This window comes from Charadrius vociferus, unplaced genomic scaffold (assembly GCF_000708025.1).
Source record: "Charadrius vociferus isolate BGI_N301 unplaced genomic scaffold, ASM70802v2 scaffold97, whole genome shotgun sequence".
NCBI classification, from domain to species: domain Eukaryota; kingdom Metazoa; phylum Chordata; class Aves; order Charadriiformes; family Charadriidae; genus Charadrius; species Charadrius vociferus.
The window spans coordinates 384,837-409,971 of record NW_009649316.1 but is presented as its reverse complement, the minus strand read 5'-3'; the positions used below and the strand labels follow the sequence as shown (position 1 = coordinate 409,971).

Below are 25,135 nucleotides of genomic sequence, written 5' to 3'. Positions count from 1 at the left end.
AGAATGTCACGATTTAACTTACAGAAATTCAGCTTTGACTTCCATCACTTTGTGTACTGCACCAGTGGGAACAGGACCATTTAGGTGACTTAAGTGTTTAGGCATCTCATTGCTATTGAAATGGTATAGATCAGGTGCAGGAATACCTTAATTCCTTTTTCTCTGTCATCTCTGCCAAGGAGGGATCACAACAGTTACAAGGAACTACCAGAAGTGCCATAATGAGCTTGTATCTGGATTTCAAAGTGCTGTAAATGGTATTCAATCACAGTCAGTAAAACTACACTATTCCTGATCTGACCATCATTAAAGTCTTGGATAAGAATCTGCTAATAAGGGCTTGATATCTCAGCAGAGGCACTGCAGAAGCACTGTCTGCTATCCATTAGCTATACAATTGCTAGTTCTTGCCAGGGATATGACCTGACTTGTTAGGAAAAGCCCAGTGCTGCGATGCATAAACATGCAATGAAAGATTTGTGTCCTGGTACTTGAAAAGGGGGGGGTGAGGGAAGGGAGATGTCTATACTCTCTTCCTTGTCTTTTGTATGCCACTGTGGTTATTTTGTATGCAAGGGGTTTGTATGCCAGGGTGCAGTGATCCATTGCCTTGCCTCAACTTTCTGTCTAGAAAACAAGAAAACACCTCATGGAGAAGAAGCTGCTTGGTGCCTTGAATACAGATGATGCACACAGAATATTTAAATCTCGTCCAAGTTTTGTTTAAGATTCCATTAGGATGCAGTTGTGAATGAGCTTCTTTTTGCCTATGTAATTAGAAAGCAGAACAGATGGGAAAGGCATAGTTTAAAGTGATGTGTTCATTAAAATAACCAAAGCTGCAAAGTGTTTGTTCCCCAACAGCGGATTCAGGATATGAGACTCCTCAGGCTTACGATTTTTTTTCCCCTCTTTTGAGTTTGACAACTGTGAATGACAACGATGAGATCTCTTTTGCATCATTTTTATTGTTAGATGTCACCACTGTTCCTTAGGGCAGATTGATTGTTCATTCCGTCAAATGTGGTTTGTGCTCAGTTAAGATATACTAGGAAGCAGTGGGTATTAAGAAGCAGACACTACATCAAGGGATTTATTTTAATTGCACTTACTGTAAGAAAGATCTGTTGGGATTTAAAAAATAATATAGTGGTTTTAATGTTCTTTTAAAAAAGATCTGTATGGACTGTATCCTGATAACTACTGTTATCCCTTGGGTTATTTCTACTCTTAACTTTCAGGGATTTAAATTAAAATGAAAGAATTTTAAGAAATATAATTAGGGTCCATCCCCCCCTGGTCTACTTTTGAGTAGAGGGGGAAGTCTTCTAAACTTAGCCTAACAACGTTGACAAAATATATACCAAAGTAAATAAGGACAAATCCTTATTCCCCCTTCCCTTTTCCCCTTCCACCCCCCGAAAAAGCAGTGGGGAGGAAGTATTACATAGTTTAAAAAAACAAAAAGTATACTTTATCAGAAAGTTTAAGCCACACCAAGGGAAGACACTGGTAAGTGCCACTAGAAATCAGTAGAAACATTCCCAGTGAGAAGTAATGGACACTGGATAGGCTGGTGTGCTACTTCAGCCTTCCAGATGTCAAGATTAATGCTGATAGTGACCTTCCTGTAGAGTTACAGCTTTCAGCTGCTGTGATAGAAGGCTAATTTGGGGAATGAATATTGGATCTTCCCTGTCTTTTGCTACCCCTGCAAAATGAATTTTATCATATCTATTTTCTAGGGAACTTAGAGTGTCAAGGCTTACTGAAGCCCAATTCTTGTTGCACCTCTGGAAAGCTGCTATTGAAATGCATGGGGAGTTAGGCCAAAGGTTGGGTCTAATTTGCCAGTTTTTAGTAAATATGGTCTGATTTGGGGTAAATTCTAATAATGAATTTTGGAGAAGAAGAAATCCATGTTGTCATTTCTGTCCTCTTTCTTCTCTGTGATATTTAACTTTTTACGAAATAAATATAGGTAATCTTAAGTATAGGGGACTGTAATCACGCTGCTATTTTCTCAGTATTTGTTGCATTCTGAATATCAGCTTTTGCTGCTTCTGAAGCAGAATGCTCATTATTTGCCCACCATCAGCATCATGCATGGCCTTGTCTGCAATTCCATCACCGTTGTTATGTGCTGGAAAAAACAGCTCTTCAAACATGTAAAAGCAAATCCCTACCCTGAAGATAGGGACTGGATTACAAATCCAAAATTAGCTAGAACAGCAGATGAATACAAGAAATATAACAATGCACACTGTTTATGATAAGGATATAAACAATGTTTATCCGTGCCAATATCAGGATGAGATTGCTTTAATTAGAGGTGGAGCCCTATATGAGGACTGGAGTCTCTGTGTTAGAGGGTCCTACCTAACACAGGGTGAATGCGATCCTTGCTCGAAGCCGCTTGAAGTGCAAAGTGTTTAATCATCCAAGACTTCTGTATGTATGTAACTTTTCTCAGTGTGACTAGACCCACTCAATGCTATGATGTTATTTGCTCTGTGTAAAGTTAAATATTTTACTGTCTGTGTACAGACAGTCTTTATCTACAGTGATTAAATGGACAAATAGAGGAAGACAAACCAAAAATGGAAACCACCATTGGTGTCCTACTTAAGCATAATGGTGACTAACAGTGCAGGTAGATTTATGCAGTTTGGAAGTTTGGGTCTTTTATATTATTTTCTAGGGTACTGTAGAAAATGGCTGCCCATATTTTCTCTGAAGTGCAGTGAATGAATGATCTCGGTATTTCAAAGTTTTCCTTTTTGTCTTGATTTATCTTTTATGTAGAGAAATGACAAGCAATGTCTTGGAAAATAGCAAGGTATCAAATAGTATTGATTTCAGTCTATTGCAGTGACCTAGAAAGTGTTATTTCTCATTGAAAGATTAGGTTCTGTTTTTCTCATACAAATAAGCAGATTCAAACTCTTAAGAATGTTTAGGGTTATTATTACATAATTGTTAAAAAAAGGCATTTTTTTGGTTTCCTTGCTGAAAGGCTATAGAAATTTTCCATGATTAGATAAAAGTAATCCCTTGAATTATAACTACCACAAATCCTAAATCTTCTATCTACAGCTTTTCACAGTTTGTTTTCGAATGAAATTCCTGACTAAGGATCCTCTCCTCCTTTCATTCATGTCATTGAAACCTTTTATTACTGATTTGAAAAGAGCAAAAAACTAGTCTTACTGCAGTACTGGTGGGGGTTTTTTTTGTGATTTGAAGTAGAGGATGATGAACAAGCGTGACTAAAACAAGAATGGATTCTTCTAGTGCAAATTAATCTTTCCAGTTTCAGTCATGAATGCAGAGTAAAGTACCAAATATTTCAAAAGAAAGGAGATTTCTAACTGAAATGGCACAGACATTTTCAAAAATCATCAGTGTGTCCCTTTTTATAGATCTGTAAGTTCAGTAGCATATGACTGTTCAGATAAAAATCTAAAATCTGTAAGCCTACCCCAGCTTTGCTACTTACTGATAATTTATCAGGGGAAAATGATAAGAAAGTAAGGCTAACTCATCACGTAGGCTTTCTTCATGTGCATTAAAAGGGAGCTAGCTCACTCAACTTTGAATAGGGAGTGGAAATGTATAATTAATTAAAAGGAAATTATACATGAAATTTTGCAAAAATAGACCAACATTGACTTGAATTCTTTATAGTCCTAGAAATATATTAAGTGCTATCTTTTGCATGTGTCATTTAGAGATAGGCTATGTTTTTCATACTGTTTTCAGTTCCACAGAATGAACCTGTAGAATCAAATCCAATAAAACCCCCAATGAAATCCATTGTGGTTTTCATAATTAAAAAAATTAGATCTTCGAACTTCGAACTCCTGTAATGATGCTAATGCTATTTGTTAATGCTTTTCTCTATTTGGTGAAAAATCATGAAAATATTCAACTTTTACAAATTCGTAGCATTCTGAATGCAGTTTTATGTGTCTTCTGCATCACCAAGTGTCTTTTTCAGTAGTAGACTCATTACACATTGTTTGGTCAGTCTGCAGTAAGAGCAGATCAAATGACTTTCTGTATCTTGTTTTGAAAGTAAAGCTTTATGAAATCTTTCATAGTCACCTTTTACCACAGGAATGCTCTGGCTGGCTCCGCTGATTAAGACTTTTAGGCTTTTATGCACAGGAAAGTTTCTTGGATGCACAGAGATATGTGCGCCACGTGCTCAATGTTGACTTCACTGTTGCTGAACTTGCAGTTCTCTGACATCTTCTATCAAAGGTTACAGTCATTCTTGCCCAAGTAGAAATTAGTTGCCCTGTTTGTGGTATAAAGTGCAGTATAAATAAAAGTATTCAGTGACTCTCTTGGTTAATGTCACTGAGTCGATTATTTTGGCCTCTGAGTTGGTGAATATGTTTGATCACATTGAATTCTGGAATAGCATAAAAATAAAAGTAGGAAGTAGATATTGTCTGCAATTGTATTTATTGCACCTCTACTACCAAAGAACCCCATAAATGTTCCTTGCCTGTTTAATGAAAGTAAACTATATTATATGCATATGTTCAATATCTTTTAAATACTTTGTAGTTCTAATATCTTTCTAATAATTTGTAACTCACAATGATTTCATAGTATATTGTAGCATTTGACATTAGAAGGCTGTACATGAAGTAAAACAGGGTATCATATAAAAAGCCCATGTATCCAATGCCTTTTTCTGCCATAATAAAAAGTGCAAATAATGCATGTAATAAAATAAAGAATATAGCCTGTAACCATTAAAAATAAGCAGTTTACAACAAGGTGTGAAGATTAATACTGTGAATAACATTTATTCAACAAATCTAATATACCATTGCAGTTTTAGTACAAAGAAATGCTCAGTGAAAACTACTAACATGCTGTCATTTTGCGTATTCCTTAAAGATAATTCATTATTCTGTCATAATATGCTGTCCATAAAATGAAGTGTATTTTGAAAATAATGGCATATTGTGGAAATCAGGTTTGATTTCCAAATTCGCGACTCCTTTAAAAAGGCAAAATGTGTTAAATATTTTATTTGTCAGTAACTTCTCTCTTCCCAGTTCAATATCAAACCAACTTCTTCATTCCAGTGAAGAAGCTGGTTTTATTGAGCAAAATATTGAATGATACGCTGACCTGTGAGTACGTGCACATTTCTGGGCATGTGAGAATTTTGTACCTGCTTAGAGAGAATGCAGACACAAACATACTTAAATTCCTCCGATGAATTCAGGGCCTTTCCAAGGATCTCACAGTGGGCAAATTTTTATATAATCCAACTTTTTTCAGAATTTATTTAGAGTGTGCACCTGAAAAAAAAAAGAAAGACTTTTATTAATCCTTGAACCAATAGGGATTAAATGTATCACAAACAAAATGAACAAAGTAATCACCTCCCCCAAATTACACAGCTTGATGAATCCAAGGGGAAGAGGAAACTTTTAATTGATCCCCACAGGCTGTTTCTGGTGAATGGCTGACGGCTGCCCAGACTGATCACCATTCCCTTCCCATGCTGGTCTGCTAAGCAGCCCATTTAGATGTAATCCAACGTGTTTCTCCTTCACCCTTTTGGCTATTTATTTATATATTTATTTGCTTGGAAAAGCTGGAAGGCAAATGTGAAAACGAGATAGAGAATTAGGTCAAGAAACCAATGGGATAATATTGTTTGCTGCTGTCTGCAATATTGACTAGAAGTCTTGTCTCGCTTATTAGAGATGGTTATGGGGCAGGCTGTCTTGCAGTACTCGTGTTTCTATCTCCTGGCCTAAGTGTGACTATTGTGTCACATATCTTTAACTTTTGTCAGGCATGAGGTGAAGAATGTTTTCCACCTCTTCTTACATCAAAAAAAATGGGGAAATGCATGTTAGCATTCAATTTTTCCAAACTTTTCAATGGATTTGTAGGTAAAGACTTTCTGAGACCTAGTTGCAATTTACAATTATTATGTTTATCAGTTGAAGAAGTTGAAGTCTCGTCTCAGTAATACTAATGTACTAAAAAAAAAGTTGTACCGTGTTATCATTAAAAGTCTTTTCTTTTAAACGTGTGGAACGAAATCTCCTGCCTTAATGTAAATCTCCTGCATAAGTAAAAAGTGTAAAAACCATGATGTCTATTTTAGCCTTCTTACAGCTATAGTGTGTCAGCCTTCTTCAAGAATTGCACTGCTGAAGGACATTTTATTGATGGATTTATCACCTCTGTCTTTCACAATGATTTTTGAATGCTCACATTTGAACCTTACTTTTTCTGGAGCCACCAAAGGGTTCTTTTACAAAAGTGGCTTCTGTACGGGGGCAGCTTCTTATCCTTTGTGTGTCGTCAGTCTCAGATATGCCAGTTGGACAGGGCTGTTAGGTTAGGGAGAGAAAGTGGCGTCTCTGCTATTACGACACGTTTGTAGAGCTACCTGTTCCAATCTTGTTGCATAGTATTCATGAAGAAGCTATATTCTATTTTGAAATGACCAGTTATCATTCTCTGCAAAAACAGAGCTAGTTTGAATTTGGGAATGTCTGGGAATACATTTCCCTGCAAGTGCTTTCAATAAGGGTGGTTTGGGTTTTGTTTTCTTTTGTTTTTTTTTTTTTTTTTTTTAAAAAAAGCATTTAACTGTTCCCTATCCCTAAAGTATCCTGTTTATAGTGCTGGGTATAATTACTTGTAGTGCAGGGACAAAGTATCTATTGTAAATCTTAAAAATGTTAAAAAATTAGATGTCATTGGCGTAGTGCTATGTTTTTAATTACATTGAAAGGCAACCACTTATGACATCAAATGATCTCACTGATATCACAACATTAAAATGTCCTACGACCTGCAAATGTTAACACCTGTAGCAGCTGAATGAGTTTTAGAATTGTCTAAGACTGAGGCAATGCTGCCGCCTAATGATGGGAGTATATAAGATGCAGTATAACAAAGAGTTTCTCACTTGGCAATCAGGCTAGGTTTGTGACATCAGTTGAAATCTATAAGTGAAATTAAAAGCAGTAAAAACTGGCCCATGGACTAGACTATGTGATTTCTTGGTGTGCCAGGCCATTTATTTGTTCCAAACTTAAAATAAAAGAAAAAAAACCCCAACCTGTAATTATTTGAAGTCTGTGAAGTTTTTGTTTCCTGCATCTTAATATCTGCTATGAATATAAAAAGAATTATTCTCCCTCCACCTTTTCTCTGTATTGATAGATAATTGTTTTTGTTTCATTTATTGCCTAATACTTATTATTATGCTAAATATATCATTATGATGTCTATCTTAAATTTTTTATCATTGTCTGCAGTATCCAACTACAATTTTCTCCTCAATGTTTTTTCTTTCAGAAGAATATGGTATTGCATTAATGTCTTAATATTACATTATGTATCATTGGCCTTCTGTATTTAGAACAGTTCAATGTAGTCTAGTGGCTGAGAAGAATATTCTTAATAGTATTACTATCAAGTTAATTCATAGACCCATAAAGAGCAATAACACTTCTGTGAGGCATCTGCCAATGTAATCTGTGACAGCTTGTACACCCAGCAGATCAAAACTGGTTCCAGCCCTGCAGTACCTGCTTTTTCAATTCTGGTAGATCTTTCAGTTTGTGCACTATAGTGAAACATAGGAAAGCAGAGAGCTTGCTTTTATTTCCTCCCGTTTTATCTATATTATCTCTTTACATGAAATGCTATTGAAAAGGCATGCAAAATCCAAAGATTGTTATTGATTTGTGCCAACTTACTCTGACAAAGGATTTCATGGCAAATTGGTCAACCCTTGAACAATTATAATTTGGCAAAAACTAATAAACTGTAATTAAGGCATTATAAAAGCATTGATTTGTTAGCAGGCAGCCCATTAAATCATTATAATTATATCATAAAATGATTAAGACAACAGAGTTAATGCATTTGAAGCCTGTGTTAAAGATGCATTTTTTTTAAAAACGGTGCAATCATATTTCTCTTGTGTATGTTCAGGTTTTTTTGGTATTATACTCCTCTCAGCTGGGCTGCCTTCCAGCCGTCAGCATCTTCACAATGTGTTCACTTCAAAGTGAGTGTTTGAGGTTTAAATCTCTCTGCTCTGTTTCAACCCAACAGGTGCAGGAGGTTGGTCTCCATCAGACAGTGATCATTACCAATGGCTGCAGGTGGATTTTGGGAACAGGAAGCAGATCAGTGCTATTGCGACTCAAGGCAGGTATAGCAGTTCTGACTGGGTCACTCAGTATCGGATGCTCTATAGCGATACAGGGAGAAACTGGAAACCATACCACCAGGATGGAAATGTCTGGGTAAGTGATTGGTGTAAAATGGAAGCATACGCTGTAGTGATGCTGATTGTGTTTTTAGGGACTGTACACCTTGTACAACTCTTGAGTGTTGCTTTTGTGAGGATAGAACAGAGCTTAGCTTAAAACGTAATGATTCAATTCACAATTGCTGTCAGGAGGCGTGTCCCTGGATTAGCAAAGCCCATTTGGGATGACAGTAGTTGTCAGAGCATGCAGATATTTTTTGGTTGTTGGTATTCCTCACTACTCTCTTGTGCTTTGGCTTTCCTTTCCCCGCCTTTTCTTTTTATTAATTTCATGGAGTAAATGTGAGACATGACAGTAGATTTGAAAATTCTGCTCTTAAACATCACATTTTGGAAAGTGACTTGTTCTTTGTGTGTATATGAGCTGGGGAGCCATTTTATCATGTATGTATTGTTTTCCATGTAGGTGCTACAGGGATATTTATGCTATAATAATTTTAGCAAAAAGCATATAATTTGGTGTCATCTTTTACATTTTTCATGGATGAGCTGCTAATTTCATTCTTGCTGAACACAGTAGCCTTCTATTTTGTTGACAAAAAATGATAGCTATTACTTAACATGCCTGTCCTCATAGCAACTTTTTCAGATGGTTAATCTTTTTCAAAAGTATACTTTGAAAACAGCAAAATGTTATCATCCTTTCTGAAACCAAATTAAATTGATTAGCTATTATGCCTCATCAGAAAAATATTGTCAAAGCAGACAAGATTTAACATTGTGCTATTTTAGAGTCACATTTTTGCCAGGTGTTTCTTTTATTAAAGTCTGTTATTAAAAATGAATGTCAATATTGAGCATAAGGTGAATGGTTTTATCTATATAAGAAAAACTCGCTTAATATGTGGAGTACATAGAGGCAGTCATTTTTTATTGGAGTATTGATTTATTGAAAAAGCCTCCTCCCTGTGCCGGATAGGATTCTGAAAGAGGGAGAAATTAAATTCAGAGGGACAGACAAGAGTGACAAGAAAAACATTGGATGCTGCTTTAGATTCCTTAGGGCTTGGTGGTATGAATATTGTTAATCAGGGTTGGGGGGAAGCTTGTTCTTAAGTTTGGTAATATAAAAAGTTTCTCTCTTAAGGCCACTTATGTATATAAAAATACTTATAACCCGTAGTGTTTATGTTAGATGTAGAAAAGCTTCTTCAACAACTGCTATTGAAATCATGAAGAATTTGTCTCAGGGGAATGGGAAAGGACTATACAGCTGGCTGAGTGAATGATATATAAAGCAGGACAGGTAGGCTGAGGAAAAATCTGTTCTTACTACCTTGAAGGGAAAATCTTTTGACAACATGTGATTTGGTTGATTTAGTCACATCTGTGCCTGTTTGTTTCCAAAGTGGCCCACCTTTCTGACGGCTTTGTAGAAAGTCTTTATTCTTATATTTTTTGTTAATACAGAAATACTGAAAGCTTCTTCATGAAAGAACATTTCATTTTTCTCTTTATTACCAGTTATGTATGATTGGGGAACTCGGGGGAAATACTATTGGTCTGTTATTGACCATCGATATCACTTGCAAAAACACGAGAGGAGTTATGCAGAAGCCTGCTAGTTCTATTTGGAATGCTAAATCTTTGGGATATACTTAGCAAGCCGTTTGCTGCAGTACTGCTGCTGTTCATGTTCTATAGTTTTTATCCAATACTAGAAAAGCAGTTTAAAAAAAATAAAAAAGCACTACCCTGTCCCAGCTTTTTTTTTTAAGAATAAAGCTGAGCTACTAGCAAAAAAAAACCCCAAACAACCTAGGAGTCTTGGCTCTACTTCTAACGTGCCTAAAACTGCGTTGCTTGAGTTGTTAAATGATGGCTCAGTCTTGGTTTAGTCTTGAAAACACTGTGCTTATTAGCTATAGTAAGTCTTAAACTTAATAAGTTCCGAAGGCAAAGGAGGTGCCCAAGCATGGAGCAATACCATTATACTATTGCAGTAGTGTTTCAAGGAGACAGAATTTCCTGATTTGGAAATAGGGTGGTGTGGAATTTCCCATTGCATCTTCCTCTTAGTGATACTTTGTACAAGAAATTACAAGCAGCAGAAGCTGTGAGGGCCACATTAGCCAAGTATCCAGCACTGGCAATTTAAACTCATAAAGTCAGATTCTTCCTTTTAGAAGTTTTATCCCCGAGAGGAAGGCGCTATATAGCCTTTGATTAATGTCCCTCCTCCATCATCCCCATGCCTAAGTGTCATTGTTTTCTGACAACAATAAATGTAAAATTAAAGGAGAAAGCAAAGAAAAAGAAGAAAATAGGAGTGCAGAGTTCAACAATATTTAATACTAAAACAGCTATATCTCATCCTCTGGCTGTGTCATTTGATATCATGAGAAACAGAAGGAAATAAAAATAAGGATTGCTTAGATGAATTGGAGAGAGAGCAAAGGAGAAAAAAACATCCAACAAAGATCTAGTTGAGAACAAACCATGATAATCTGGATAAAATGCTGAAGTGACCCCTTTCTGTATGCATTAGTCAGGGAGGATAAAAAGTTCTATAATTACCTCCTAAGTAGGAGAGAAATCAAAAGGCTCTCAGGAAATCTGTGATGGGGAAAGTGCTTTTAAGGTGAATTTAGAGTAAGCTTCCCAGTTCTGTGAAGTAGGTTTTCTGACCCCACCCCTCCTGGGCTTTTGGATATTTTCAATTTCCATGAATTTTAATAAGATGAGTGAATGTGGCCTCTTTCCATAAAATGCCTAGCAACTAGAGAATTTTGATCACCTCTCCTACCTTCGCTCTTGCAGTCTGAGATTCTAATTTTGATAGGTCATGAGGTTTCCCTTCATACGTCAATCCACTGGGGCATTTCGTATACACAATACATCTTTGTTTTGGTCTAGATGCTCACTTCAGTTTCTACATCAATGCCATCTGTCTATTTGCCTAAAGAATACATACCAGACGTGATTCCACATATAATGCTGTTTCTATTTCCTAACTCAGATATAGATGATGTAAATGCCTCACACTAAGCATAACGCAAATACCCCCTATAGGTATAATAAGAAAATGCTGACATCTTAGGAAAACATTGAGACTCAAATTATAAATACTAGTGGCAGAGCTGAGCACCTCTTAGTAAGATTCAGGCCTTTCCTAAAGGAAATGGGAAGATCCTGGGTATGATTGAAGAGTTCTTATGAGGACTCATCTTTTAAAATTTGCTTACTGTAGTAGAACTTGTGATCAGCTCTCATCCATCTCATTTTCTTATTCTTGGGGATATCAATGTCAGGGTGATGAAGGACAAAGTGTTACTGTAATTAAAAGTTTCAAAAAAACCTGCTGGCGGGAAAGGTGGAGTGCAGATCCTTTACACATAATCTCCAAATCATATTCTGTAGCTAACTCTTATCTTCAGCCTCAGTGAACATCAGTAGAGGCGCAAAGATGTAAATGAAAGCAGGTTTTGCTTTTTTACAGAAAATTTAGCCCTGGACAAAGTGACTGCTGCTTCAGTTGAAGCAGTTATGTTTTTCTGGTTTTGTTGTTGTTTTTCATTCAGTTTTAATGAAACTTAAAGTGAATTATGCATAACACCTGCTTTTGTAGTATTTTTATTACTGAAAAGATATTGAGTGATTACATAGCTTTCACTATGAGGAATGATTTTTGGAAAGGAATTTAATTTATCTACCTACTGCCTTTAAACATGATTATTTTTTTTTCACAGAATTCACAGAATGGTTAGGGTTGGAAGGGACCTCTGGAGATCATCTAGTCCAACCCCCCTGCCAGAGCAGGGTCACCTACAGCACGTTGCACAGGACAGCGTCCAGGCGGGTTTTGAATGTCTCCAGAGTGGGAGACTCCACCACCTCTCTGGGCAGCCTGTTCCAGTGCTCCGCTACCCTCAAAGTAAAGAAGTTCCTTCTCATGTTAAGATGGAACTTCCTATGTTCAAGTTTATGTCCATTACCCCTCGTCCTATCACTGGGCGCCACTGAAAAAAGACTGCTCCCATCCCCCTGGCATCCTCCCATTAAGTATTTGTATGTATTAATAAGATCCCCCCTCAAGCTTCTTTTCTCTAGACTAAAGAGACCCAAGTCCCTCAGCCTTTCTCCATAGGAGAGATGTTCCAATCCCCTAATCATCTTCGTTGCCCTTTGCTGGACCCTCTCCAGCAGTTCCCTGTCCTTCTTGAACTGGGGCGCCCAGAACTGGACACAGTACTCCAGATGCGGTCTCACCAGGGCAGAGTAGAGGGGGAGGATTTCTTTTAGTGCTGCTCATTCTGTTCCTTTTTTAGGTGAAATAGTCAGAAATCCAGTATGGTAACTGTAAAATTAACTTTGTGTTTCTCTGGGCACTGAGGAGCAACTTACTGTTTGAAAAATGTAGTCTCTTCTTTTACATGGTTCCCCATTGTATTGAAGGAAGGAAGTTGGTACAGCACAGTAGATTTAGCTTGCCTAGGAAAATGAGCTTTTGGCACTTCAGAGTATTTTGACATAGTATTGAGCCAAAGCCATTGTGAAATGAAGCAACAGTGAGTTGGATGATTAACTTTTTCAAGCTCTTTGAGACCTCAGATGTTATATACTCATGGGTGCCTTTGGAAATACCAACCATCAGACAGACCTAAAGTAACATTTAATGTCTAGGTAGATACAAGGCAATCATCTGCAGCTCTACCTAGCTGAAATTATGTGGGAGCCATCTGCTCAGTGTTTCTGTTTGTCCTGACATGCTAATTCTGGTTAGATTATTCAGAGAAAAATCTGCAAGCCTTATCACATTCCTAGTTCCTTCACCGGCTTTACAGAGCATCATTTATAGTTAACCAAGGACTTACTACATGCGTCTTAGAATACAATGATTTGTGAGTAGCAACTGCAAGTGAAGAAGAATAAATTCTAGCATACACTCACTCTGTTAGGACACGTAAGAATTATTTGCTTTGTAAGAACTGTCACTGCTTTTTCTCTGAGAGCCAACTTAGTTCCACGACCCTAAACTAAACAACATTGATGAAGCACACTGCAAAAGAGTTCTTGAGTTTGACACGTACTGCTGCTCTCCTTTTTTTGTGGTTACTCCATGAGATCTTGAGTGGAAATTTATATTATAGAAAGATTTGCTAGGTTAATGGGCTTATGGGCCTGGGTTCTTTTGCTTTTTCTTTTTAAAGTACTTCTACTGAATTAAATTATCTTCTTAAACCAATTTAGTTTATATGATATTATACTGACTTTCAGTTATGGGAGCATTTCAAAAACATGAAATGTAATTAGAATGGTCTGTGACTTGCCATTTCTTGTTGCTGGATTGCTACTAGAACATCAGATGCTGTGCAAACCTATTTAAACATGACAAAGTGGTTTGATATATTAGTCAGTGCAAAAGTTTTGACTAGTGTTTATAGCAAGGCCCTCAAGTCTTTGGGAACGTTGTGAATTTATTGTTGTTTTCTATTTAAGGATGCCCTGACCTATCCTGTCTGGAAGGATTTTTATGTCTGGTATCTTGCTGTCTCCATAGCAATGCCTGCAAGGTGACCAGTGTCATTTTTACTGGCTTTTAATTCTCCAGGTATTTTATTGCTAGAAACAGCTTTTTTAGATGTTAACTTTCCTTTCATGTGAAAAAAAAAAAAAAATCTCATTTTTCTCCTGCAATCTCTTGTGTGCCTTTTCTTAATTTCATTATGCCTTAGCTTTACTGGATGTTACGTCTCTGAGTCCCTGTCTCCCATGCCTTTACCTTATAAAGATCGCTCCATTCACTTGCAACAGCCAATATCACTTTTATGGGTGTATTAAGTGAATGAGGTGGTGTAACTCCCACCAAAGTCAATACGTCTCAACACAAAGTGCACATTTCTAACCTATACATTGAGAGCCCATGACTGAAAGGCTATGGATACAGGAAAATATTTCCTTTGATGTAGCAAAGCTAAACTTTCTCATAGATCTATGTAACAGTCTCTGCTATTACGTCAAAAAATATACTAAACTGTTGATAGAAACAGTTTATAAACTCAGGCAGTTGCCGACAAGGAATTTTTAGAAACCCTGAAGAAAAGAACTTTACAGATAAACATCAGTGCTATCCTGATGAAGCCTGTTTCCTAATCTCCTCTTCTCTGTGTGGAATCTGTTAAGAGAAATTTTATAAATTTTTAATGCATTTAGAGAAACACACTTGGGGTTATCTGGAATATCATGGGAAAGTATATGGAAGCCAAACACTGTCATGGCCACAGACTGTATTAGTATTAAAATGACATAAGATCTGATGGTCTTTTAAATGTTGGAATACTAAGAGTAACAGCAAATTGGGATAATCAGTAATGCTAGTTTAAAATCCTGATTTTTCTGAAAAAATAAAATAGATACTTACAGGACTGTAAGTAATAATGTATTTCACCTATGAAGCTATGACCTGATTACAAGACCTGCTAAACATATTTTTGCTTAGAATCCTTGAAATCACATATTTTGTGCAGGAAGAAAGACCTTTTATATTATTTTTAGCAGAAACATGGGTTTGTGAGTTTGCTTATAATTTCAAATAACATTTTTTTAAGGGAAAGGTACACTGATATTTTGGAAATGGATTTGATCATGATTTTTTTCACTGCAAGCTACTCATCCTGTAGAGAGAGAGAAAGATTCTATAATTGTCTTAGGCTATCTCTAGAGGCACAAGCAGAACTATATTAATTTATCACAGAGTATGCCAAGTAGACAGAAGACAAAATTCCTCCTGGTGCAGTGGCAGACAGTGTCCAATCCCTCCCTTGATTCTATACAAACCATTAAATAAATTCCAAATTGGAATAACATATTAGAGGTTTGCACTGTAGCCTGCTAGAGCGTTTCCATTGTAAAGGATTATTTTCTAATCTGTTGTTGTTAGCCTGAGGACTACTTGTCTGTTTATGTTAAACCATCAAATTTTAAATACAGATATTTAAAGGCAGGCACCTAAATCCATTTTTTTTTAGTTCTCAGGTGGCTTGGTTTTCAAATACCTTACAGTGTAATCATCCTGCAATGAATACAATGTGCAGGTCCTTAAGCAAGGCTGCAAGAGTGCATTGTCTACTTAATCAGATCAGCAATGACGATAGTCGTAGTCATGGGTGAATAGCACCATGTCTCACCTAGCAAGCCTTTCTAAGACACAGGTTTTGTAGCTCATTCATATCACCAAGGAAAACCCTCACCGGCTGCTGCACTGGGCTTGCGTGACAGTAGTGCATCCAATTCTCGGCTGGTATGTACAGAGCTGAGTTGAGTGCATCAAATGGGCTCTTAAAAATCCTAGCATAGTTGTGTGTGTTGTCCTCAATCCCTCAATTGACCTGAATTTTCAAAGCTCTTGAATTTTTACAGGTTCTCTATAGACCACATTTGAATGTTTAGATTGAGATCTACTGAATAAAATGGACTGTAGCAATTTCTTTGCTTCTTGTCAGCCGTCTTGTTTGGATACCGTGTATGAATATATCAAGTAGTTTATGTGGCTCATATTATAGCAGAAGGCCGGCATATGACCAAAAGTCTACTTTATGGCACTTCTGATCTTTTATTGTTAAAAGATAAGGATTTTTTTTATTTTATCATATATTGAATAAAAGGTCAATCAAGCATAGTGTAGCTAATGTTTCATTTGAGAAAAGCATAGTTAGAAATAGAAGTTCTGGTGTTCTCCACAGATTAAAAAAAAAATTAGAATAATTGTTATACAGATATTTGACATGCCTTAATTTAAATTAAAAAATGTGGAGTTATAAATCATAAGTCTTGCCCATTTACTTAGACATCAGGTTGCATTGTGTTATAATACTTTTTTGATGTATTTGGCATACATGCTACACTTCTAGACGTAGCTGTCTGTAGCACTGTCAAAAAGCTGATCTGCCAAGGACTTCTGTAATTGCTTGCTATTTTTCTCCCATGAGGGTGATGAAACTCTGGAACACGTTGCCCAGAGCTGTTGTGCAGGAGCTGAACTAAATGACCTGCAGAAGTTCCTCCAGCCTGTGATTCTGGGTGGTGTCTGAGATTTGCCCAAACTGCTAACTGTTGAAATGAAGAGACAAATCAACCCAAATATATTCTGTGTTTCTCCCCTCTTTGACATACGTGGCTTTCATTTCTGTCTGCAATTTAAAGCTGGCTTCAGTTTCTTTGGTGAGATGTGCTATAGAATATCCCTAAATGTTAGGAAACTTAGATGTTAGTTCTAACCTCAAGGCAAAACCCATCTGTATCACCAGTAACCTAATTGCAGTTCAGCATTTCCCTCTTAATAACGCATTTGAGAAATGATTTAAGTTCTGATCCAGTAAACACTCCCATGTCTAACTTCAAATATTCAAATTAAAGTATTAATTAAAGTGTTTAAAATTGAGTATACACAGTCAGGGAGTGTGCCCAAGTGTGTTGGTACAATACTTGGGGAAATAAAGGAGCAATGGTCTTACTGAAATTCTTTGGGAAGTACCATACTACAAGTAATAAAAACCTTACTTAAATGTTAGGCAGGTGTAAAGCAGGAAATGTTCTCATCTTTCATTTGCTTGGCACTGGTAATAGTGATACTGTGCACAAAGCTCATTGAAGCGAAGAAAAAATTGAAGGCATTTTGCTGTATCACTTCTGTTGCCTGTGATATCTGGTATAGAGAAAACATAGCTTGTAAAAGATTGTCTTCTGTTTGCCTCTTGGCTCATTAGGTGGTAACTTCCCAGTGAAGATGAGTGTAATTACTTAGGAGCAAGTAAGTGTTGAATCTGCAAACATTCACTTCCATGTAAAGTTTTGGGCTTGTGCACCTGTGGAGTTGTACCTTTTAGCCTGTGGTCCTGCCTGGAGACTGTTACTCGTTAACTGGGGAGACTGAGCGTTGCGCAGAAAAATGTGAGATAATGCACCTTGGGAGGCTGACAACTTAAGACCAAATCCTGCCAATACACTTGTAAGTGTCTGACTTCAAAATCAGCACAGTTGCTCAACTAAGATTACACAAAACTATTTACTTGCACAAATACATGTGATTTGAAACCCCCTTAACACTAGAAAGCGGACTCCTTCCTTCATGAAAATCACTGTCTGTTCTTTTTCCTGGAATTTAAAAATAAATTACAAAGAAAAAAAACCCACCGCATTTCTTTAGCGGTGTATAAACTCCAATTGGCTTCAGAGCAGAAGTGCATTTTAAGGGGAAATTTGACAATGCTGCTGCTGCCACACTACCTGTCTGTGGCTGTATTGATAACTTCAGCCTGAGGGTTCTTAATTTGACACCTTTTATGAGCAGTAAATTCACATTAAAAATATGAAAAAGATAGACTCAGGCCAAGAAAACCCTTATGTGCCATTTCTTAAATTTTCTTCTTGCCTTGGATTCTTTTTTTTTAAATATCTTCCGACTCCTTAAGGTAGTTAGAGAATAGTACATTACCTATTGACCTAGGTCCTATTCAGAAAGGTATATATGAAATCCCTTAACTTTTAGCTGGAACTTAATTCTTGTTGGGCTCAATAGAAATCATGAGTAAATTAAGTATGTGCTTAACACTTTCCTGAAAAGTGTTGCTTTTGGATCATCATACAGTCTGTACTCTGTGGTATTTTACAAATTGTTTTTGTATAATACAATTTGTTATAGGTAGTTGCTTTTGTACACAGATAATGAGTTAATCTTTACTAGAAACTCCTTTAGTAATGTGAATAAAGATTTAAAAAAATTACTGAAGTTTCTGAATTGCAGCACGTCAGTGTTAGACACAACAAACCTCTTCAAGTAAGGAATTACTGTGGATTAATAGTGTTGTAACTCTAATTTCTTGTAGACAAATAGAGCAAAATTTGCTTTAATTTGTTTCCAGTCTCTCAAATATGTGTATCAAATTGCTTTATTTTATGTACATAAATTTAACTAAAATGATGTAATAGAAACTTACAAAGGTATAATAGGATTTGCATTTGTGCAGTTGCAGGCAAAATTGGTTCATATTGATCTTTAAAACCTGAGATGTAACTATTCCTCCTAGCACTCCTTGTTGCGGTATTTTGTGCTGCAGACAGAGTAAGTCTTGGCTACTGTAGCAATAAAGGTTCAGTAAGGGCTAAGTCTTGTCTTAGCCATAGTATAAAGTTTGAGTTAGCTTGGTCATGCCCTTACCAATAGTGTTCGGCTGACAACGATATTTTTTCTCTTTAAATATTAAACAAAATGTCATTGGCTATGCTGAATGCTGAGTTGTATTAAATGCTAGTTTTAATTAGCGTGTTTTCCAATGCACCTAGCTAAAGTTAAAGAAGTGCTTGGTGAGCATTTGTCTGTGCATTCATCCTAAAGAGACTACCCACGGGAAGAAATTCTTCCTGTTAGGAGGAATAGTTGCACTGTCGTAGTGTTAGGAAGTATAAGTGTCAAAATCATTGTTTTGCAAACTGTTTTTCAATGTATTATCCCGACTTTGTCTTATGAAATCAGCGATCAAAATTCTCCATAAAATGAACTACTAGGTTTTATTAGATTTCTTACTCTCAGGTCCATTCTCTGAAAATGCTAGAAGAAAGTCATACAATGAATCACTATCACACTGAGGGTTGTTTATTTTCATGCTTAGGTCATAAACTAAGTAGATTATAGGAGGAAGTGACTTTAAAAAAAATAAATAGGAAAGAGTATACTTCAAGAAAGAATGACACATAAACTTCTGGCCAAATCCAAACACTTGTACAAAACTTGTGATTAATGATTTGCTGGGCAAAGTCCTTTCAAACTAAAAAACATTGAAAGTGACTGGGGAAGGGGATGAGGAGGAAAAGCTCTCTCTTCAGCGCATCACTTATTTGACCTTAGTTATCTCATTCTTTTGAAATATTTAGGTGAATGAGATGAGTTTCTGTGTCCCTACACTGTGTTACAATATTTAGATAGTGAGTTATGAAAAAAGTTGACGCCAGCTGAGGATAGATTCAGTCTTTTCTTTTTTTTTTTTTTTTTTTTTTAACTTTTCAGCTTTATTGGTCCATATCATAGATTTACTGGAAACTGAGTGCAGTTTTGCACACATACTTCTCCTGTTCCCATCAAGTCAGCCTCCTTAATTCATGATAGATTTTACCAGAAAGCCAGAGAGACAGAAGCAAGGGAGGAGAGGAGAGGGAGAGTACTGTTGGACAAACATACTCAAGATATGCCTCTTTAAAGCAGCATTTTCAAAGCCATAAAAAGTTCATATTCATAAATCGGGTAACTCCCAGTGCTCCAAGAAATAAGGCAAAGCTGCTGACATGGCACTGTTGTTAATTTTCCATAGAGAAAATGAGTTCAAATGCAATTGGGAGCAACTGTAACACAAACTTAAGGCTTTTGAGACTGGAAGATTATGATTGTGTTACACCTGTAGATATAAAAAGGATGGGACAGAGGTTCTCCAGCAGAGGTTAGGGACTAGGTTAATATTTACTTCACAATGAAATAGTAAAGGCAGAGGTCAAACTCCCTTGGGGGGGTAGGGGGGGAGAACAGAAAGAACACATCCCATTGTACCATGTTAGACAACAAAACCATAAGAATTCTGCAGATAGTAAATGGCTAAACCTTTTGCTGTGTCCAATATTAAAGAAAAAAATAAAATTGAAAGGTAATTGTTAGCTTGAGGAGGGAGGGGAAACCCTGTCAACCTCAAGTATTTAATCAGTGGAAATAAGCCAGGAAAGAGAGGATTCCTGGTGCATGAGAGCAGATGCTAATGACAGACCTCAAGCTGAACTCTGTAAGAGCCTTTTGGCATGGCCAGGCTGTCTGTGTCAGGTAAAAAAAAAAACAACCACAAAACAAAAAAACTTTAGCTGCGAATCAAATACATCAATGACAAGAGTTCGTTTTTGACTATCTCACTAGGCAACTTATTGATTAGATCTTTCCCCCATATTTCATTCAAGTGTGTGAATAGTGGAGTGCTTTTATTATTGTTTTTGTTGTTTAACATGAAGTTACTGACAGATACATTAGTTCAAACTGCTTTCAGATTCATTATTCTATCATTATTTTCAAGGTTAGGTTGATAGGAATCTATTAAGTTCTGCTACCTCCACTTACACAGACCCAAAGATTGCTTATTCTTTCTCCAAGAGGCATGGGTCAGAATAAACTCCTCTAGCTGGTGGTAGCTCCAGTCTAAAAATATTCTATCACTTCAGGACAGTCTTCCTTTGAACAGCAAGCGCACCACGAGCTCCATAATAGAGACTCTCCCCAGGCATGACATGGTGATTAATCAAAGTACCCTTTTGTCACATTTTAGGGCTTCTGTATGATGGCTTATCCTGGTATAGGTTGCCACAAGAAATGCTGGAATCCTGTTTACATTATAGCTAGATGTGCATAAAAAGGTGGGTTTTGTGTTTGTTTTAGGAATTCTTGAGGGCATAAGAACTAATTCATGGCTTCCTAGCTCTCGCACATATAACTTTTTTCGCATCTCTAGACTGCTTGATATGCATGAGGAATATCTTGGGAGTGAAGGGAGAGACAATTACATAACCTGCTGATTCTTAACATCTTTGGCTAATGTATTAAGAATGGTGAATTAACATATCTGTTGCAAATCTTTTGACGTACTATGCATTGGAGAGGAAGAAGTTCTTTTTATATGAAGGTGCAGACTCCCTCCCCACCCCCACCCCCTGTTAGTACTAAGCTGTAAAATCCAAAATTATTGTGATCTGATAGTATTTAAGCAAATACTGTTGTCACAGTTCAGTTTGAAGGCTAAAAGCTTCAGTCTTTGAAATCAGATTTTAAAATGTATTAATTTCTGAATAAGGGATATACCCATTAATTCTGTAAAATGGCTTTACTGAAAAACTACTTATATACTTATTGTACGAGTACAGTGAATGTAAAAAAGCTGCAGAGATGCACAAGCTACAGCAACATCAAATTTCTATCCTATTAGTAACACATAAAAATGTGCAAGTGTATTCAAAGCTAAAGTCAGTTATCCTACTGATAAAGATAATACAAAGCTATCCTTTCCACAACTTGTATTGCTACCTTAAAGTACAGCGCTGTAGGAGCATCATAGGTGTCAACATAGATCCGCTCCCTGAAAGCGTCAGAGCCAGCAGAGCATTAGCAGGCAGATGGCTGTCTGTGAAGAGATGCTTAAGAGATGCATGACTTCCTCTTCTGAACAGCACCTGACTGTATGCCTGACCTACGAAGGGAAGGTAAAACTCAGAGGTAAACAGTGCTCACTGCTTCTTTCTGAACAAGGCATCTGCATAATGACATCCTTTTCTTCTCGCTATATTTTAACCTCCTCTTTTTCTTTTTTCTTCACTAACTAGTAGTGTCTGCAAGGCACTACCACTCATTCAGTTCTCTTTCCACTACAGTAGAAACCATCTCTCCTTGAAGTACAGTGGTGTTATTTCACACACTAAAGCCAGAGTCTCCTATCAATAAAATCCACCCTTGATTTTCCCCCTAGTTTGATTCCACTTTCCTGCTGTTGTCAAAACAAATTACACTGGGTGTAACATACCCGAGTACAATGTAATGGATTCAGTTTACTGCTAACATTATTTCCTTTTCTTGTGGCAATTTTCATTGACTTTTCTCAGTGTTTTGGTTTTTTCATATTCTGTCTGCGCTGAAGGTGGAGAGAACTTTGAGTTAGTTTGTGGGGGTTTTTTGACTTTTCAAAAGTTTTGAAAGACACCTTGTGCACAGGAAAAGGAGCATACAAAGCAAGTGAGGTCAGAAATCATAGGTAATGGTGTTCTAGTGTTTTGGTGTTCCTTGTCTGAATGCAAGGGAATATTTCTACCTTTTTTCTCCTTATTTCATTTCTTCTAGCATTAAACTGTAATGAGGTACTTTTAGGTAGACAAGTTTAAATTTTCAGCTTTGTGGGGACATTTACTGGATATTCAGATTTCATAAAACCACTAGCACTTAGTTGCGCTAAATTGTGGTTATACAGACTAAAATAAGCAACATCTAATCAGAACAAGCCTTAAGCCTTGAAGGTCTTAAAGGATGAAGCAGGAATATGGTAATACATAAATGGTCCAATGTGATACTTAAAAGGGTCTTTTCTCTTTCTATGAAATTTATTGTAAAATATAATATTTTTTGCAAATAATGGCATTAATATGCTGAACCTGGTGCATTATGGAATATGGTTCAGCATGAAAACCTTTTCATCTGTTTAAAAACCTATGTGTGTCGTAGAGACAGAGAAAGTAAATATCATGGATATGGATTACAAAACCTTCTTAAAAGAAATAGACTTGTAGGATCAGTGTCAGATTCAAGGAAATGTAATAGAGATTTCAGTTCTCTGAACTGTGTTAATATTTGATGTGGGTAGACAATGTGTAATGTCGTTGGGACTAAAGAGAGTTTCCTGGTGCTATTTAGCATTGTCTCTTTACTCGTTGTTGAAAGCTGAAGCCCAAAGAACTATATGTTGTCATGTGAACCAGAAAAAAACTATTCTCAGTATTAGAGAAGATTTTAGAAATGCATATATAGGAGATACAGTTTTATGATGTAGTGTTTGTAAAGATGGATGTCTTGGGTATTTGTTACACCAATCCTGCAAAGCTTTGCTATATTCAAAAGGCAATATTTTCAAAGTTTGATGTGCAAGAGACGGTGATTACTTCTGTCTGTCACTTTGGAAAATGAACATCTCCATATTAAGCTCTCTTTGTAAACTATGTAAGAATTTAGTCATGAGATCTGAATTCGAGATGAATGCAAATATGAGTATTTGAATGCAAATATGAGGCCCAGCTTCATATTAAAAAAGAGCTTTACATGGAAAAACAGGCTGTAGTTCTCCAGAGCAACACTTACCTTCCTTAACCGTGACATTATCTTTCTCTTCCTGCAGTTTCTTGCATTGCTCGCACTTTTAGCTCATTCAAGAAGTTAGTCTGAGGGTTAACACTCAACGAGCCATTAAGCGACTAGTGTGTATTGCAGAAAAAATAATGTTGTGGTATTAACTACTGGTTATACAGAAATGCCAAAGGGCAGTGCAACTTTCAGAAAGGTTTAGTGCATGACCTGTCAATCTTCATATTGTTTTAACCTGGCTTTTAGCACAAGTTCTTGTGAGAGTGAGAAACAAAGATGCATCATTCGTTTCTCCCACTCTCTTGGCTCTTCATATCAATATATGCTGCTTTTACTCTTCATTGTATATTATTGTTTCCCCCTGTCCCTTGTCTCCATCTTCCAATCATAGTCAGTTTTCGCTTGGTCCACGGTGAGCAGGCTGTATTAGAGCTGGCTCAGCTTCTATGTTAATGTAGTTGCAGAGCTTTTGGGTAACAGCTGCTTCCCCCCCCCCCCCCGATATCAGGCCATATCTGATCTTCTTTCATCATATCCCCTTGGCAGACAAACTCTGATCAAATCATGTGTCCGCTCAAAACTGTAGACATACTTCCAGATTCACTCACGTGCTCGCTCATTTTAGCTGAAACTTTAACAGGTAAGGAGAATTCAGTCAGTGACCAATTTTGATGTGCTAAAGGTTTGAAAAAGTCATAAGTAACCCCAAACTGGATGTTAAGAGGCTTGTTAACTGAACATATAAACCTGCCTTGGATTACTGGGTTGTTTTTTTTCCTCTGTAATGACAAATCACTTGTCTGCCCTCCTCATCTTACAGTTACATACCGTGAGACCTGATATGATCTTGTCTCATGTAGTCATTGTAATTAGTGTCATCATCATACGTGTGAACCATCATTCTTAGTTTATGTACCACTGTTTTTTTAATGCACTAATAATCCGTGTACACTCGTCACTCAATGCTGAACAGCCAAGGCTGCAGCACAAGCTGTTTGTTTCAGAGGAGTTTAACCTGCAGAGAATGTTACCTCTGTGCTACTGTATCACCAAACACTTTTTGTAATGATGCTGCTCTGATAATCTTATGTTAGGACCGGTTCATTTGCTGAGGACAAGATGACTTATGAAGCCACAAACTAACTCCCTGGCAGCAGAAACAGTACCAATAACAGAAGCTGTAGAAAAGTGGTACGGGAGTAGAACTGACCAGCTCTCAGGACTAAGTGCTTGACTGAAGGCAGCTTAGCTAAAAATGAAATGACTGTTGGTGCATTGAAATGCAAGTCCTAAGGAAAACAAAAGCAAGCAAGTACAATGATAACAAAATCATCATGTTAAGAGCCAGATTTCATGTTTTCTCACTGATAATGAAATTGTGCATGTCATGCATTCTCTCATTTTCCTCTTGTCTCTCTGAAGTTATCTAATGGCTGTAGTCGCCATTTGAAACAGATCTCTACACTGCTGAATGCCACTACTGCCATTATCCCTATCAAGTATCTCTGGCCAGGCTGCTAAATTTAAGTCTATCTCTGTTAAACAAATTAGAGGTAGCATAAATACTAAGCACTGTGGAAAAATACTTCCATACCTGTAGTCTGTTTCTTCCTCTCACCCCAAACGCAGGACTCTCATGTCTGGTCTTTACCAGTTATTTGGGTGCTACTAATATAAAAGCACTTTCACTCTGTGCTTTCTAAAACTATGTTGTGGAAATGCTGCTTCTTAGTCATCTTAATCTGAGAAAGCTGTAGTGTGTGGGAGTTGTTTGGCAGGGTTATCTCGATGTCCTTTAGATAGACCTTTTATACCATAAATGAACTAAGAGATCACTGCCAGCATACATCAAACAGTCCTATTCAGAAATCCTGTTTCACCAGCAGAATAATTGGCCTGAAAAATGACTTCTAGAGATTTACACTGTAATCTTC

General features: G+C 36.9%; 1 protein-coding gene across 1 annotated transcript in view; it reads left to right on the top strand.

Moving 5' to 3' along the window:
• Positions 1 to 25,135, top strand: part of LOC104290340 (contactin-associated protein-like 2) — a 792,176-nt gene that overhangs the window by 390,170 nt on the left and 376,871 nt on the right. The window contains exon 3 of the mRNA XM_009889431.1: positions 8,119 to 8,312. Coding sequence (XP_009887733.1) covers positions 8,119 to 8,312 — 194 coding nt within the window. The remainder of the gene's footprint in view (positions 1 to 8,118; positions 8,313 to 25,135) is intronic.